This window comes from Taudactylus pleione, unplaced genomic scaffold (assembly GCF_031769625.1).
Source record: "Taudactylus pleione unplaced genomic scaffold, aTauple2 ptg000164l, whole genome shotgun sequence".
Classification (NCBI taxonomy): Eukaryota; Metazoa; Chordata; class Amphibia; order Anura; family Myobatrachidae; genus Taudactylus; species Taudactylus pleione.
The window spans coordinates 787,881-806,419 of NW_028284566.1; the positions used below are offsets into that span (position 1 = coordinate 787,881).

General features: G+C 44.0%; 1 protein-coding gene across 1 annotated transcript in view; it reads right to left on the reverse strand.

Moving 5' to 3' along the window:
- The window catches only part of SPAG16 (sperm associated antigen 16), an 826,137-nt gene that overhangs the window by 762,975 nt on the left and 44,623 nt on the right, over positions 1–18,539 (reverse strand). Inside the window, exon 6 of the mRNA XM_088475190.1 lies at positions 183–290. Within this exon, the coding sequence (XP_088331316.1) occupies positions 183–290 (108 nt within the window). The remainder of the gene's footprint in view (positions 1–182; positions 291–18,539) is intronic.

The following is an 18,539-nucleotide window of genomic DNA, read 5'->3' on the forward strand; positions in this document are numbered from 1 at the left end:
GAATAGCTATCCTGGCAAAGCCAAAAACACATATTTAAAGGCTTGGGCTAGTTTTTTTTTGTTTTTTTTAGCGGAAGTTTTGACATATTCAAAAAACATCTTGTTACCGATAAAAATGACAAAGAGCTGCTGGATCGGCTTTGATGACCCAGACCATGAAGCGCACACACTGGTTTACTTACTTTTTGATGTCATTAATAAGTTTATTTTTTTCCTGGGCCACGCGCTTGTGTTGCATCCTGTGGAAATCTCGCTCTTTCTGCAGCTTTACCAACGATTCTCTATTTTTACTGCACAAAACAAAACAAAAAATATGTACAGTATGTATACTTCTGAAGGCCAAAGTCAGTGACAGTTCTCTCATTTAACAACAGGAAATCGAACCCATGTCCTCAGTGCTGTGAGGCAGTAATGCTAACCATTACACCATCTGTGCTGCCCCAAAATATAGAAAAAATAATAATAAACCAATGCGAATAAACAAAGGGTGGCACAGAGTGGAAAACGTGACAGGAGGGTCTACGGCAGGACCATGTGAGATCAGTATGATGAGCTGTAACATGGAAACAAACTGGGCAGCCACGTCATCACTGAACCGGCAGGACCTGGCGGACAAGGGAGCCACCTACTCACTTCTCTGTCTGACCAATCAAAATGAACAATCCTTCTTAGACTCTAACTCATACTGTAGGACAGCACCTGCACAGGACTTGTCAAGCAATATCAGGGGCAAACTGGATTTGCAAAGGAGGGGGGGGTTATTTCACTACAGATTAGAAAAGAGTGGCAGTCCTTTGGTTCTCTCTCATATATACTATATATCACTGTATATATATATATATTAGGGATGTGCAGGCTCGGATAGGTTCGAGTTTGCACGTGGAGTTCGGATTTTTCCCTTCAAAAAAACGGAACTCAGAACGAGGCAAAACGTCATCTTACATGGACGAACATCATCATTCCTGGACAAAAGACCAGGAATGATGATGTTCGTCCATGTAAGATGACGTTTTGCCTCGTTCTGAGTTCCGTTTTTTTGGAGGGAAAAATCCGAACTCCACGTGCAAACTCGAACCTATCCGAGCCTGCACATCCCTAATATATATATATATATATATATATATATTAGGGGTGAGCGGGTTCGGATTTCTGAAATCCGAACCCCCCCGAGCCCCCCCGATCCGAGTCCGATCCGAATCAGGCTCGACTTTTCCCGCCTGACTCGGATCTGAAATCGAGGCAAAACGTCATCATCCCGCCTTCCGAGTCTCGCGGGTTTTGGATCCTATATAAGGTACCCACGTCGGCGCCATTTTCTCACTCGGCTGTGGACAGTGAAGAGGGAGGGTGGGAGTTAGGGCTGTGTAGTGTAGTGTAGTGTAGTGCTGCTGTTGTCCACTACTTCAAAGTCCATAGGGGCTGGCTGTGTTGTGCTGTGCTGCTGTTGTTAATAGGGGCTGTGTCCACTACTTCAAAGTCCATAGGGGCTGGCTGGACTGTGTTGTGCAGTCAGTTCTCCATAGGGGCTGTGTCCACTCCAAAGTCCTGTGCAGTGTCCCAGTCCTAAAGGAGTGCTGCAGTGTTGTCCAGGGGGTGCTCTGTCCATCAGGGGTGCTCCCCCCAAGTGCTAAAAAAATAATATATTTTCTGTGTTTGTGAATTGTGTGCGCAGTAGCCGCACGTGCATCAACAAAGTAGTGCCAAGCGTGCGCCTGTGTCATAAGTAAAGGGCCGGCTGGCTTGACCGTTAAGGGTGCTGTAACCCCCGAAAGTACACTCCAGTCCAAACCAAAAAAAAAATTATTTTCTGTGTTTGTGAATTGTGTGCGCAGTAGCCGCACGTGCATCAACAAAGTAGTGCCAAGCGTGCGCCTGTGTCATAAGTAAAGGGCCGGCTGGCTTGACCGTTAAGGGTGCTGTAACCCCCGAAAGTACACTCCAGTCCAAACCGAAAAAAAAATTATTTTCTGTGTTTGTGAATTGTGTGCGCAGTAGCCGCACGTGCATCAACAAAGTAGTGCCAAGCGTGCGCCTGTGTCATAAGTAAAGGGCCGGCTGGCTTGACCGTTAAGGGTGCTGTAACCCCCGAAAGTACACTCCAGTCCAAACCAAAAAAAAAAATATTTTCTGTGTTTGTGAATTGTGTGCGCAGTAGCCGCACGTGCATCAACAAAGTAGTGCCAAGCGTGCACCTGTGTCATAAGTAAAGGGCCGGCTGGCTTGACCGTTAAGGGTGCTGTAACCCCCAAAAGTACACTCCAGTCCAAACCAAAAAAAAAATTATTTTCTGTGTTTGTGAATTGTGTGCACTGTGGCTGCACGTGCATCAACAAAGGAGCAGCGCCAAGCGTGCGCCTGTGTCCCATAAGTAAAGAGCCGGCTGGCTCATTTCTTAAAGGGTGGTGTAACCCACAAAGTGCACTACTCTCCAGCAAAAATAAAATAATATTTTCTGTGTTTGTGTGCGCTTTAGCCGCACGTATATATATCAATATAACATAAATGGAGGACCAAACTTTCTCCGATAAAAATAAAATAGGGAAAGATCAAGAACCACTTCCTCCTAGTGCTGTTGCTGCTGCTGGGAGTTGTTCATCATCCCAGAGAGGAAGTAGGAACATCACTACTTTTACTAAACAATTGACCCTCCAACAGTCCCTAGCGATGAGGATGAAGTACGACAGCAGTCATCCTGAAGCAAAACGTATAACTGAGGCCTTGACTGCTATGTTGGTGTTAGACGTGCGTCCGGTATCCGACATTAGTGCAGTGGGATTTAGACAATTGATGGAGGTAGTGTGTCCTCGGTTCCAAATCCCGTCTAGATTCCACCTGCATCCTCAAAGCAGCAGCGACAAGCGTGCGTCTGTCTGTTAAAGGGTGGTGACACCCTCAAAGTGTGCTACACAAACAATTAAAATATTGTTCTTTTTTTTTTGGTCTTTGTGAAATGTGTGGGCTGTAGCCGCACCTGCATCCTTAAAGCAGCAGCGACAAGCGTGCGTCTGTCTGTTAAAGGGTGGTGACACCCTCAAAGTGTGCTACACAAACAATTAAAATATTGTTCTTTTTTTTTCTGTCTTTGTGAATTGTGTGGGCTGTAGCCGCACCTGCATCCTTAAAGCAGCAGCGACAAGCGTGCGTCTGTCTGTTAAAGGGTGGTGTAACTCTCAAAGTGTTCCAAAAAATAAAAAACTATTTTTTTAATGTGTTTGTGACTTGTGTGCGATGTAGCCACACTTGCATCCTCAAAGCAGCAGCGACAAGCGTGCGTCTGTCTGTTAAAGGGTGGTGACACCCTCAAAGTGTGCTACACAAACAATTAAAATATTGTTCTTTTTTTTTTGGTCTTTGTGAATTGTGTGGGCTGTAGCCGCACCTGCATCCTTAAAGCAGCAGCGACAAGCGTGCGTCTGTCTGTTAAAGGGTGGTGACACCCTCAAAGTGTGCTACACAAACAATTAAAATATTGTTCTTTTTTTTTTGGTCTTTGTGAAATGTGTGGGCTGTAGCCGCACCTGCATCCTTAAAGCAGCAGCGACAAGCGTGCGTCTGTCTGTTAAAGGGTGGTGACACCCTCAAAGTGTTCTACACAAACAATTAAAATATTGTTCTTTTTTTTTCGGTCTTTGTGAAATGTGTGGGCTGTAGCCGCACCTGCATCCTTAAAGCAGCAGCGACAAGCGTGCGTCTGTCTGTTAAAGGGTGGTGTAACTCTCAAAGTGTTCCAAAAAATAAAAAACTATTTTTTTAATGTGTTTGTGACTTGTGTGCGATGTAGCCACACTTGCATCCTCAAAGCAGCAGCGACAAGCGTGCGTCTGTCTGTTAAAGGGTGGTGACACCCTCAAAGTGTGCTACACAAACAATTAAAATATTGTTCTTTTTTTTTCTGTCTATGTGAATTGTGTGGGCTGTAGCCGCACCTGCATCCTTAAAGCAGCAGCGACAAGCGTGCGTCTGTCTGTTAAAGGGTGGTGACACCTCAAAGTGTTCTACACAAACAATTAAAATATTGTTCTTTTTTTTTTGGTCTTTGTGAAATGTGTGGGCTGTAGCCGCACCTGCATCCTTAAAGCAGCAGCGACAAGCATGCGTCTGTCTGTTAAAGGGTGGTGACACCTCAAAGTGTTCTACACAAACAATTAAAATATTGTTCTTTTTTCTGTCTTTGTGAATTGTGTGGGCTGTAGCCGCACTTGCATCCTCAAAGCAGCAGCGACAAGCGTGCGTCTGTCTGTTAAAGGGTGGTGTAACCCTCAAAGTGTGCTCCACAAACAATAAAAATATTCTTTTTTTTTTCTGTCTTTGTGAATTGTGTGGGCTGTAGCCGCACTTGAATCCTCAAAGCAGCAGCGACAAGCGTGCGTCTGTCTGTTAAAGGATTACATCGGTGACAGCATCCAAGTAGGCATGTCAGACAGTCCGTACCTGTACTGGCAGGAAAAAGAAGCAATTTGGAGGTCCCTGTACAAACTGGCTCTATTTTACCTGAGTTGCCCCCCCTCCAGTGTGTACTCCGAAAGAGTGTTTAGTGCAGCCGGGAACCTTGTCAGCGAAAGGCGTAGGAGGTTGCTTCCACAAAATGTGGAGAAGATGATGTTCATAAAATGAATTATCAACTCTTCCAGGGAGACCAGCCTCCAGAACGTACAGAGGGACCTGTGGTTCCAGCAGGGACGAATTAATACTCTGTGAGGATGAGGATGTACACACTGAAGAGGGTGAGGAATCGGTGGATGAGGAGGATGAGGATGACATCTTGCCTCCGTAGAGCCAGTTTGTGCAGGGACAGATAAATTGCCAGCTTGTTTTGTGGGGGCCCAAACGAACCAATCATTTCAGCCACAGTTGTGTGGCAGACCCTGGCGCTGAAATGATTGGTTTGTTAAAGTGTGCATGTCCTGTTTATACAACATAAGGGTGGGTGGGAGGGCCCAAGGACAATTCCATCTTGCACCTCTTTTTTTTCTTTGCATTATGTACAGTTTGGGGCCTAGTTTTTCAATGCCATCCTGTCTGCCACTGCAGTTTCACGCCTAGATGGGTCACGTGTTTGTGCCGCCCACTTGTGTCGCTTAGCATAGTCATCCAGCTACCTCGGTGCAACCTTTTGGACATAAAAACACTATTGTGAGGTGTGAGGTATTCAGAATAGACTGGAAATGAGTGGAAATTAAGGTTATTGAGGTTAATAATAGCATAGGAGCTATTTGGTGCGAGACCTGGAGCGACGGCTACCCCGTCGCTAGCCGGGTCTCACGCATGCGCACGACGGAGCTCCCTCCGTCGTGCGCATGCGCAGTAGGGCACCATCGACCCGCTTGTGAGCGTCCTGCGCTCGCGAGCGGGTCTGAATCAGGCCCTCTGTGCATTGAGCTGATTTCTTTTTCATTTCTATATAAATTTATGTAACATGCATCAGGGAATCTCCTAATGATCTAAAGTAGGTACAGTAATGAATTACCAGCAGCTACAGCTTGCTACCACCGATGCAGGCTCATAAATAGTCCGGGAATTGCCATTTTCTTGGTTACATTTCTTGGACCTACGCTGCTGAAAGACTCCTCCTTGGATTGGTCACTAATCCCTGGCTTCCCTCTTCACTTGGCTACTGGATATACACTATACTGTTTCTGTGGGTTCTCTAGTATTTGAAACTGGCTTTACACCTGCCTACCACTGAAGATTAGAAGTAGACATTCTTTTCATTTTTGAAAATTCTGTTTATTGAGTAATTTTCCAGTAACCTAACAAAATAAAAGTAGTATATAGAACAAAATATGGTAATTGCGATATAGAGAACAAATAAACATAGTGCTTTGTACATTATAAATAATACTAAATAGATTCAAATAATAAGCATAAAAAAATAACAAATAAGAGAGTAACATATGCAGGGCACAATCATAAAATTGACTATACAGTAACTAAGGCAATGGGTGGGGTGAGGGGAGAGAAGAGACAATATATGGGAGAAGAAGAATAAGGCCGGCCAGTGTATATGAAATGAGAAAAAAGAAAAGCTTAGAATGCAAGTACATAGAAACAAAATATTGCATAATTGGGGTTCAGCCTGAAAGTTAGTCGTTTATGGAGTCCAGGCTTTTATGAAATGATCAGGAGTATCATGCATGATGGAGGTGATATTTCCCATCTGGTAAGTAAACCAGATACTGTTTATTGTATCAGCGAGGGAGGGAGGGAGGGGAGACCACTTTCCAATTGGAAGCAATTTGGCATTTAGTTGTCTTGAGTATATGTTTAATCAATTTCTGCGTTGGACGTGAAATTTGTGGGAGTGGACGTGATAACAAGGAGTAAAACAGTGAAGCAGGAATTTGAACACCTGATATAGCTCTAATGAGATGATGGGTATCTTTCCAGAAGCAGACATTCTTAATATATATCCTGCTAAGGCTGCTATTATATTTGTCTACATTTAAAGATGTTTTTTAAAAAAACCTTTAATATCTAAAGAGACTTGTGTTTTTTCTTCTGCAAATGTTATCCACCAGCTAAACTTACCAGCTAAAATTACCAGAACCTAACAATAATATTGGAAAAATGTCTGTAAATCCAAGTACGCTTTCTAATAATAAGGTGAAGTAAGTGATTTAATACCACAAAGTTACAGTAGAGCAGCATTTCATGAGTCATCACGTTATAAAGTAAAACTATTAATAGCACATAATATATACAAGCAAAAATAAAAAAGAGCGTCAATTAAAAATAAAGGCCTGATGATAAGTATGGCTGTTAGCAGAGTGTCTCGTGTGTGTTTTTGTATAGCATGCGTTCCAGAAGTGTACGCAAATATGGGCGATAATGACTTATACCCATTTCACTTGCATCTACACAAAAATCGGGTTGTTCTTGTGTAGGTAAAGTTCATGGGAAAGATTTCTGGACTGCACAACCTGACTATATATGTGATGAGAGGTGCTACCTGATGAGACTAATTGCAGGCACAGAAACAGACAAATCTCAGGTGCACAACTCCAAATTATTAATAATATATATAAATGCAATAAAATTTTGCAATCAATAGAGGTTTGTAGCATAATCATGGCCAAGGTTATGGGCCTACCCACCATATCCAGGTAACCTCTTTCGGGTAGGTCCCTAACATACTAGGGTTCAAATCCAGAGCACAGGACCCCCCAAAAATGCCCAGCCAAGCTGCCCCAGGGCACCACCATAGTAAGAAAAGTGCAGTGTAAAGAGATAGTTAGGAGCAGCTGCAGCTGCATATAAAGAATACAAATAAAAAAGTGAAATACATATATATTAAACACACACAGTGAAGGGTTAAAATGTGTTATAAAGGAAAATGTGTTATAATACGGTGCCCTGAGACAGATTAACCAACGCAATCCAGGGGGATCCACACCCCAAAAATGAAAAAAAGTTGCACTACAGTATATAACTTGTAGGACTTATCTAGAATTGTTGAGAGATTATAGGTCCTGCGCAAGTGGTGTAGATGGTACTGCTTGTTACAGGTATGATGCTGCACTGGGGAATGCCTGACCTCATCCAGTGGGTAAATACAGAGAAACGTGGGGACCAGATGCTGCGCACAACCTATTTCCTGAACTATGTATATTCTAAATGTATCTAAATATATTCTAAAGTAGTAGAACCCAAAATGATGAGAGGGTACCGACTAAGAAACAAATGTTGCTTTTACTGATAAAAGTTTCACAATAATAATCACTACAATTGCAATATAATATGGTGCCTGTAAACCATTGGTTATACACCAACAGAATATACAAACAAATAAACACAATGGACGATGCAGCAATATGTCAAAATTATCAGAAGGAAAAATAAGCAAATATAGACAAAATGTAGACAAATGTAGACAAAATATAAATAGCAAATGTGCCGATCTATTTGTGAATAGGCACTGGTAATGGTCTCAACCTTAGATGCCGCCAACTGAATAGTCAATTTGATAGAGATGGTTAAAGTATAGTGTTTAGTCAGGGAGATCTAGCGGCGTCCCGCTAGCTCCAAAGGGGTACCTCGGTGGTATGCTGTAAGTCCTGTGGATGTCTGTACGTTGCCCGGGTTATTCTCCATGTAGTGTGGGGGAGGCTGGCTGTGGCGAGAGCCGGGGATCACTCTGCGTCACGGGCGCCCTGAGTGTCGAGATCACGGACACTGTCCCTGTTGCCAGGGGCAGGTCCGTGCGTGTGCACCAGGTGCCGGACAGGGGTGCCTACGGTCCTGGCTTGTGCAAGCCGGGGGCCGTGGACGACTCTGCACCAGAGGATACTTACCTGGATGCCAAGCTGCCGGTCCCGGCGGTCTTCTTCGTCGGCGGTGATGGCGCGCTTCTGTTGCTCGCTGGTAAATTCCGGTAGTGGTAAACTGGAACAGTTGGGCGGCAAATGTGGTACTGGAGACGCTGTTAGATAGGGATTGCTGTGTTCCGCCAACGCGTTTCCACCTGTCAGGTCTTCTTCTGGGAGTTGAATGGTTCTAATACTGCTGCTTGAGCCTTTAAATACAGCGTCAATGTCTGTGATTGGTTCAAATTGTGATTGACAGGAGGGTGGATCACCTTGGTGATTTCATCCTCCTGAGAGTGCTATCTATATTGTGTAGCTGATAGGCTGGATAAGGTTACACATACATAGATGAATAGGTATGATATTGCTTGTATAAATGTATCTCTATATACACTATGTCTGCAAAGTATACACATATATACATATATACAAATAAACACAGTACAGAAAATAGACCCCTGAAAGTAAGAATTATGGAACATGTCAGAAACATAAATAAGGGATTGGACAGCCATAATTTATCCAAACACTTTAATGATCATCATGATAATAATCCAAAACATTTGAGCTTTATAGCATTACAGACAGTTGAACCAAAGTTGAACCTCCTGTCAATCACAATTTGAACCAATCACAGACATTGACGCTGTATTTAAAGGCTCAAGCAGCAGTATTAGAACCATTCAACTCCCAGAAGAAGACCTGACAGGTCGAAACGCGTTGGAGGAACACAGCAATCCCTATCTAACAGCGTCTCCAGTACCACATTTGCCGCCCAACTGTTCCAGTTTACCACCACCGGAATTTACCAGCGAGCAACAGAAGCGCGCCATCACCGCCGACGAAGAAGACTGCCGGGACCGGCAGCTTGGCATCCGGGTAAGTATCCTCTGGTGCAGAGTCATCCGCGGCCCCCGGCTTGCACAAGCCGGGACCGTAGGCACCCCTCTCCCCTGTCCGGCACCTGGTGCACGCGCACGGACCTGCCCCTGGCAACAGGGACAGTGTCCGTGATCTCCGCACTCAGGGCGCCCGTGACGCAGAGTGATCCCCGGCGCTCGCCACAGCCAGCCTCCCCTACACTACACGGAGAATAACCCGGGCAACGTACAGACATCCACAGGACTTACAGCATACCACCGAGGTACCCCTTTGGAGCTAGCGGGACGCCGCTAGATCTCCCTGACTAAACACTATACTTTAACCATCTCTATCAAATTGACTATTCAGTTGGCGGCATCTAAGGTTGAGACCATTACCAGTGCCTATTCACAAATAGATCGGCACATTTGCTATTTATATTTTGTCTACATTTGTCTACATTTTGTCTATATTTGCTTATTTTTCCTTCTGATAATTTTGACATATTGCAGCATCGTCCATTGTGTTTATCTAGAATTGTGCCTAATACAGTGTGCATATACTTTACCATACTCCATGCTTTTAAACCAATAAGGAAGGGTGCTAGTCCAGAATGAGGGCGTCTCTTTTCCCTCAGAAGTGCAATAAAGCACATTAAATGGAGCATATGAGAAAGATTTCTGGACTGCACAACCTGACTATATATGTGATGAGAGGTGCTACCTGATGAGACTAATTGCAGGCACAGAAACAGACAAATCTCATGTGCACAACTCCAAATTATTAATAATATATATAAATTAGGGGTGAGCGGGTTCGGATTTCTGAAATCCGAACCCCCCCGAGCCCCCCCGATCCGAGTCCGATCCGAATCAGGCTCGACTTTTCCCGCCTGACTCGGATCTGAAATCGAGGCAAAACGTCATCATCCCGCCTTCCGAGTCTCGCGGGTTTTGGATCCTATATAAGGTACCCACGTCGGCGCCATTTTCTCACTCGGCTGTGGACAGTGAAGAGGGAGGGTGGGAGTTAGGGCTGTGTAGTGTAGTGTAGTGTAGTGCTGCTGTTGTCCACTACTTCAAAGTCCATAGGGGCTGGCTGTGTTGTGCTGTGCTGCTGTTGTTAATAGGGGCTGTGTCCACTACTTCAAAGTCCATAGGGGCTGGCTGGACTGTGTTGTGCAGTCAGTTCTCCATAGGGGCTGTGTCCACTCCAAAGTCCTGTGCAGTGTCCCAGTCCTAAAGAGGTGCTGTAGTGTTGTCCAGGGGGTGCTCTGTCCATCAGGGGTGCTCCCCCCAAGTGCTAAAAAAATAATATATTTTCTGTGTTTGTGAATTGTGTGTGCAGTAGCCGCACGTGCATCAACAAAGTAGTGCCAAGCGTGCGCCTGTGTCATAAGTAAAGGGCCGGCTGGCTTGACCGTTAAAGGGTGCTGTAACCCCCGAAAGTACACTCCAGTCCAAACCAAAAAAAAATTATTTTCTGTGTTTGTGAATTGTGTGCGCAGTAGCCGCACGTGCATCAACAAAGTAGTGCCAAGCGTGCGCCTGTGTCATAAGTAAAGGGCCGGCTGGCTTGACCGTTAAGGGTGCTGTAACCCCCGAAAGTACACTCCAGTCCAAACCAAAAAAAAAATTATTTTCTGTGTTTGTGAATTGTGTGCGCAGTAGCCGCACGTGCATCAACAAAGTAGTGCCAAGCGTGCGCCTGTGTCATAAGTAAAGGGCCGGCTGGCTTGACCGTTAAAGGGTGCTGTAACCCCCGAAAGTACACTCCAGTCCAAACCAAAAAAAAAATTATTTTCTGTGTTTGTGAATTATGTGCGCAGTAGCCGCACGTGCATCAACAAAGTAGTGCCAAGCGTGCGCCTGTGTCATAAGTAAAGGGCCGGCTGGCTTGACCGTTAAAGGGTGCTGTAACCCCCAAAGTACACTCCAGTCCAAACGAAAAAAAATTATTTTCTGTGTTTGTGAATTGTGTGCGCAGTAGCCGCACGTGCATCAACAAAGTAGTGCCAAGTGTGCGCCTGTGTCATAAGTAAAGGGCCGGCTGGCTTGACCGTTAAAGGGTGCTGTAACCCCCGAAAGTACACTCCAGTCCAAACCAAAAAAAAAATTATTTTCTGTGTTTGTGAATTGTGTGCGCAGTAGCCGCACGTGCATCAACAAAGTAGTGCCAAGCGTGCGCCTGTGTCATAAGTAAAGGGCCGGCTGGCTTGACCGTTAAAGGGTTCTGTAACCCCCAAAGTACACTCCAAACCAAAAAAATATATATTTTCTGTGTTTGTGACTTGTGTGCACTGTGGCTGCACGTGCATCAACAAAGGAGCAGCGCCAAGCGTGCGCCTGTGTCCCATAAGTAAAGAGCCGGCTGGCTCATTTCTTAAAGGGTGGTGTAACCCACAAAGTGCACTACTCTCCAGCAAAAATAAAAAAATATTTTCTGTGTTTGTGTGCGCTTTAGCCGCACGTATATATATCAATATAACATAAATGGAGGACCAAACTTTCTCTGATAAAAATAAAATAGGGAAAGATCAAGAACCACTTACTACTAGTGCTGTTGCTGCTGCTGGGAGTTGTTCATCATCCCAGAGAGGAAGTAGGAACATCACTACTTTTACTAAACAATTGACCCTCCAACAGTCCCTAGCGATGAGGATGAAGTACGACAGCAGTCATCCTGAAGCAAAACGTATAACTGAGGCCTTGACTGCTATGTTGGTGTTAGACGTGTGTCCGGTATCCGACATTAGTGCAGTGGGATTTAGACAATTGATGGAGGTAGTGTGTCCTCGGTTCCAAATCCCGTCTAGATTCCACCTGCATCCTCAAAGCAGCAGCGACAAGCGTGCGTCTGTCTGTTAAAGGGTGGTGACACCCTCAAAGTGTGCTACACAAACAATTAAAATATTGTTCTTTTTTTTTCTGTCTTTGTGAAATGTGTGGGCTGTAGCCGCACCTGCATCCTTAAAGCAGCAGCGACAAGCGTGCGTCTGTCTGTTAAAGGGTGGTGACACCCTCAAAGTGTGCTACACAAACAATTAAAATATTGTTCTTTTTTTTTCTGTCTTTGTGAATTGTGTGGGCTGTAGCCGCACTTGCATCCTCAAAGCAGCAGCGACAAGCGTGCGTCTGTCTGTTAAGGGGTGTTGTAACTCTCAAAGTGCTCCAAAAAATCAAAAAAAATTTTTTAATGTGTTTGTGACTTGTGTGCGATGTAGCCACACTTGCATCCTCAAAGCAGCAGCGACAAGCGTGCGTCTGTCTGTTAAAGGGTGGTGTAACTCACGAAGTGCTCCAAAAAATAAAAAACTATTTTTTTAATGTGTTTGTGACTTGTGTGCGATGTAGCCGCACTTGCATCCTCAAAGCAGCAGCGACAAGCGTGCGTCTGTCTGTTAAAGGGTGGTGACACCCTCAAAGTGTGCTACACAAACAATTAAAATATTGTTCTTTTTTCTGTCTTTGTGAATTGTGTGGGCTGTAGCCGCACCTGCATCCTTAAAGCAGCTGCGACAAGCGTGCGTCTGTCTGTTAAAGGGTGGTGACACCCTCAAAGTGTGCTACACAAACAATTAAAATATTGTTCTTTTTTCTGTCTTTGTGAATTGTGTGGGCTGTAGCCGCACCTGCATCCTTAAAGCAGCTGCGACAAGCGTGCGTCTGTCTGTTAAAGGGTGGTGACACCCTCAAAGTGTGCTACACAAACAATTAAAATATTGTTCTTTTTTTTTCGGTCTTTGTGAAATGTGTGGGCTGTAGCCGCACCTGCATCCTTAAAGCAGCAGCGACAAGCGTGCGTCTGTCTGTTAAAGGGTGGTGACACCCTCAAAGTGTGCTACACAAACAATAAAAATATTCTTCTTCTTTTATCTGTCTATGTGAATTGTGTGGTCTGTAGCCGCACCTGCATCCTTAAAGCAGCAGCGACAAGCGTGCGTCTGTCTGTTAAAGGGTGGTGACACCCTCAAAGTGTGCTACACAAACAATAAAAATATTCTTCTTTTTTCTGTCTTTGTGAATTGTGTGGGCTGTAGCCGCACCTGCATCCTTAAAGCAGCAGCGACAAGCGTGCGTCTGTCTGTTAAAGGGTGGTGACACCCTCAAAGTGTGCTACACAAACAATTAAAATATTGTTCTTTTTTTTTCGGTCTTTGTGAAATGTGTGGGCTGTAGCCGCACCTGCATCCTTAAAGCAGCAGCGACAAGCGTGCGTCTGTCTGTTAAAGGGTGGTGAAACCCTCAAAGTGTGCTACATAAAGAATAAAAATATTCTTCTTCTTTTTTCTGTCTTTGTGAATTGTGTGGGCTGTAGCCGCACTTGCATCCTCAAAGCAGCAGCGACAAGCGTGCGTCTGTCTGTTAGAGGGTGGTGTAACCCTCAAAGTGTGCTCCACAAACAATAAAAATATTCTTTTTTTTTTTCTGTCTTTGTGAATTGTGTGGGCTGTAGCCGCACTTGAATCCTCAAAGCAGCAGCGACAAGCGTGCGTCTGTCTGTTAAAGGATTACATCGGTGACAGCATCCAAGTAGGCATGTCAGACAGTCCGTACCTGTACTGGCAGGAAAAAGAAGCAATTTGGAGGTCCCTGTACAAACTGGCTCTATTTTACCTGAGTTGCCCCCCCTCCAGTGTGTACTCCGAAAGAGTGTTTAGTGCAGCCGGGAACCTTGTTAGCGAAAGGCGTAGGAGGTTGCTTCCACAAAATGTGGAGAAGATGATGTTCATAAAATGAATGATCAACTCTTCCAGGGAGACCAGCCTCCAGAACGTACAGAGGGACCTGTGGTTCCAGCAGGGACGAATTAATACTCTGTGAGGATGAGGATGTACACACTGAAGAGGGTGAGGAATCGGTGGATGAGGAGGATGAGGATGACATCTTGCCTCCGTAGAGCCAGTTTGTGCAGGGACAGATTAATTGCCAGCTTGTTTTGTGGGGGCCCAAACGAACCAATCATTTCAGCCACAGTTGTGTGGCAGACCCTGGCGCTGAAATGATTGGTTTGTTAAAGTGTGCATGTCCTGTTTATACAACACAAGGGTGGGTGGGAGGGCCCAAGGACAATTCCATCTTGCACCTCTTTTTTTTCTTTGCATTATGTACAGTTTGGGGCCTAGTTTTTCAAACTGCCATCCTGTCTGCCACTGCAGTTTCACGCCTAGATGGGTCACGTGTTTGTGCCGCCCACTCGTGTCGCTTAGCATAGTCATCCAGCTACCTCGGTGCAACCTTTTGGACATAAAAACACTATTGTGAGATGTGAGGTGTTCAGAATAGACTGGAAATGAGTGGAAATTAAGGTTATTGAGGTTAATAATAGCATAGGAGCAGAAAAACCTACAAATTCTGTGATTTTAGCTGTTTTTATGCTTTTTTTCAAAAAAATACAGATCCAAAACACAAAACCCAGAACCCAAAACACGGAAGGGTGGTTTTGGCAAAACCAATCCAGATCCAAAACACGAAGAAAGATCCAGATCCAAAACACGAAAAGTGGCCGATGCACACCCCTAATATATATATATATATATATATATATATATATACACACATACATACACACATATACATACTCACACATACACGCACATCTATATATTTTCCAGGGGGCACAACACTTTACCAATGTTTCATGTTCACTGACCATGTTTACCATATGCATCAAAAACTATTCCAAGGTTGAATGGGGTAAGGAAGGACTGAAAATCTTTCCCCTTCTTTTTATTCTGTAATAATACCCTCACACCAAAGACACCCAGAAGAGGCAATCAGACTCTTAATTTTGTACAATCATACACTATATCATACATTATATTTATTAAAATGGTTTAAAATCTATAATATTATTCATCCTCGAATAACACATTTAATCATGCGGATAGACCACACTTCGGGGTAGATGTTATGCCTTTAGCTCTTGACTCCAAGGAACCCTCCGACTGGCAACCTTTCCAGCACTTTGCAGCGAACGCGATTCATCACTAATGACTTCTTCAGGGGTGTGTATATGTGTATGCGCAGTACTTGAAACATAAGCCACGTTTGCAAATATCGCCACTGCGTGCAGTTAGCGTGCGCCTCTGAATCAGGCCCTAAATGTACAGACTATGGACAACAACACAAAGTAGATATGAGTATATACTGTAAGTATACAGCAGCCAAAACGTAAACCTTGTTGCTTTCTCCAATGAAAAGAAATAAAATCGCATTGTATTTTATTTATAGCGTTTCCGCAGTCTAGTGTGGTTTTTAAAACAACTGTTTAGTGGTTGCTACAAACGTATCTAAATGTCAATGGAAACAAGTTACCGGCCAACTTTAATTGATGGCCGCAAAGGGAAAATTTGGAACAAAAACAATAACAAAACGAGAATAATTTTTATATATTGTTATATTGTATGTAAAGCATATTGTTTATAAGGTTAAATGACTTTGTAGTGTTTGTAAAACCATAAATACAGTATGACTGATGAACTGAGAGAGACGAAGTCCTAAAACCACGCAGGGGAAGTATTTAAACTTTATACATGGTGCAAAAACACTTTATATATGGTGTAAAAACTTTTTCTTTTTAGATTTGCTAATTAAGTGTATACTACGTGAAGTGAGATGGCATCACCAGGGATAAGTTGCAGTAACACACACATGTGCAAGCCAAGTAGTTTCTGTATGTATTAGGCAACGCCACCATTGTCGAAAACAAAACACCTGCACCCAGTGTCTCTCCAGCAAGAGAGCAAGGCACGGGGCCAAGTTCTGACACTTCCTGGCTCTCTCTCCCCAATTTATTAAGGTCACCAAACATTACGTAGAAGAGAAACAATTTGCATTTGCTCATCATCATGGATAACACAGTTTCATGGCATGTTTACTTTAGGTAAATGATATTGGAATGATTTTATGTACAAAATTACTGGCAAATCTAAGGGCACAGTCATTTATACCTCTGGGAACTGGTGATCTCCCCAAAGCACCTCCTAAACCAAGTGAATGTACAGACTGCATTCAGGCTACAAATATCAGCCACCAAACCTCAGAGATGTGAAAGTGATTTTTAAATTGAAGTAATTATATTTATTATCGCAGTTCCCTTTTAGGGAGGATTAAGCTGGTTTGTTATCTCCAAGACTACATCAATTTCTCTGTATTTTTGTAAACCAGTAACTATGGTCTGTAATGGTGTAATGCCATGACTGCAGTGACATATCTATAATTGGTGCAGGACATACTTGCGGGGACTCCTGAATTTTTGGAAACTCTCACGGACTCCCGGAAGAGTAGCCCATCCTCCTGAACCCAGACCAGTTTCTAAAATGGACAGGACAGGGGGCGCCATGACACCATTCTCAGAGAATCGCGCCATCTCTTCACTGCTACTTCTTCACCAACCCGCGATTTGCAGCATTATGCCATGAGGAAGAGCAGTGGGGAATCTATAATGGGTAGTGGGTGAGCAGTGCACAGGGACTCTACACCGCACACCCGGCATCTACTCAATAAACTCAACTACAGTGGCGACTGTCTCAGAAGGAATCTCTGGGAAAATGGCGCTGGCACCATTTTTCTGGAGATATTCGCAACAGAGAAATCATTGGGAAAAAGGCATTGGTGCCATCTGCCTGGAAATATACGCACATGCATGGTAGACTTGGGCACAGCGCAAGGGTCCGCATGTGTGGATGCCTGGGAGGAAAGGGTAGGCGCACGGACATTGGACACGGGCCCCTTCCCCGCAAAAGAAGCCCCTACCGAAGACGTTAAAACCCTACAAACAAGTTGCAACAACTTCTGTGAAAAAAAAAATTTCCTACATTTTTACTGTGTATTTATAGCTCTTTCATTTAGTGATCTCAGCACTATAAATACCCCACAGAAACAGGTTACATTTTATTAAAAGTGATAAATATTCACTGATGAAAAAACACTATATGCAGCAATTCTATGAATATTTCAGTGCTGCAGATATGCTTTAGGTTTTTTTTTCTGTAATGTTACATCTGGAAAAAGCTAAAAGCTTCACACTGGAAATTTGGACGTGAAAGCTATATTAAAGTAATGGGGGGGGTTTTTTACCCAAAAGCCACACCGAATTGTGTAGACAGAGGTACCCAAATTCTGTCCACAATGCACCCTCACAGTCCAGGTTTTAAGGATATCCATGCTTGACCACAGGTGACTTATAAGTATATCAGTCAATTTCATTTAACCACATGTGCTCAACCATGGCTAATCTCTAAAACCTGTACTGCTGTTGGGGTGAACCTTTGGTGTAGCGGCATAATTTTCTGACCCTTCTAATCCATTAATTTGAAGTTTACTTTTTTGTAACAATGGTGTCTCATCTATCGCCCGACAAGAGAAGCAAAGACCTGAGCTGCTGCAGTGGTGTTAAGAGGACCATACACCAGACGACAAATTCAGTAACGGCGATCTGCCGGTCGGAACTGCCGACCGGCGCCCATCTATGGTCGCCGATTCGTGGGAGGATTGGTGACATTCACAGTCACATATTTGCAACTTCCGATCAAATTTTGATCGTGATCGGCAAATCAGTGAAATCCAACATGGATTTCACCGATGGTCTATGGGGGCCATTATTCAATGAAGATGAATATAATAGGATACCGGAAGCAGGTTGTGAAATGTCATTTGAGCAGCGTTACTGACATAAATAGGGGTATTTGTCACGGTAGCTGCCGTTCTAAATAATGCACTGATTTATGTTCTTTTAAGGTCTCGGAATAGTAGCTGCACGTTCATCAACATGTTGCAGTTAATGTTAGTATTTACATTTAGGGAAAAAAAATGAAAAATGATTTACTACTAGTGGGAGCATAAACCTAATCAGGGCTAATAACGTATCTTACTATACAGGCAGATAAAGGGTGTGAACCATTGTGTGATGTACAGTATAGACGTGCCCACACACATCTATCCTCCATGCGCTATTAGTCGCGCCACACAACGCAGGAGCTCAGTGTGTCTCGGTAGCGTCGAGGGTCTTTTCTTGTGTCTTTTTACCTTCAAATGCATCTTATTCGCACAGCGATGTGAATAGATAGCACAATCAGCTTCTGCTGATTAAATTGATATGCGGCATGCCTATATTCTCTGAGCGAGTGCGGGTGTATCTGCATGCGAAATGCTAAGTGTCAGCGGCTGTAACACTGTAACGTAGCATTTAGCATGCAGATACACCCGCAGACACACAGAGGGCCTGATTCAGAGCCGGACGCTATTTGCGCTCGCTCGTTTAGAAAAAGGGTCCGGATATTTAAATAGAGCGCTCGCTCTTTGCGGTCTGTTGACGCCTCTATGTCTGAACGAGCGAACGAAACATGCGCTCGCTATTTTTTAAAAAACGCCC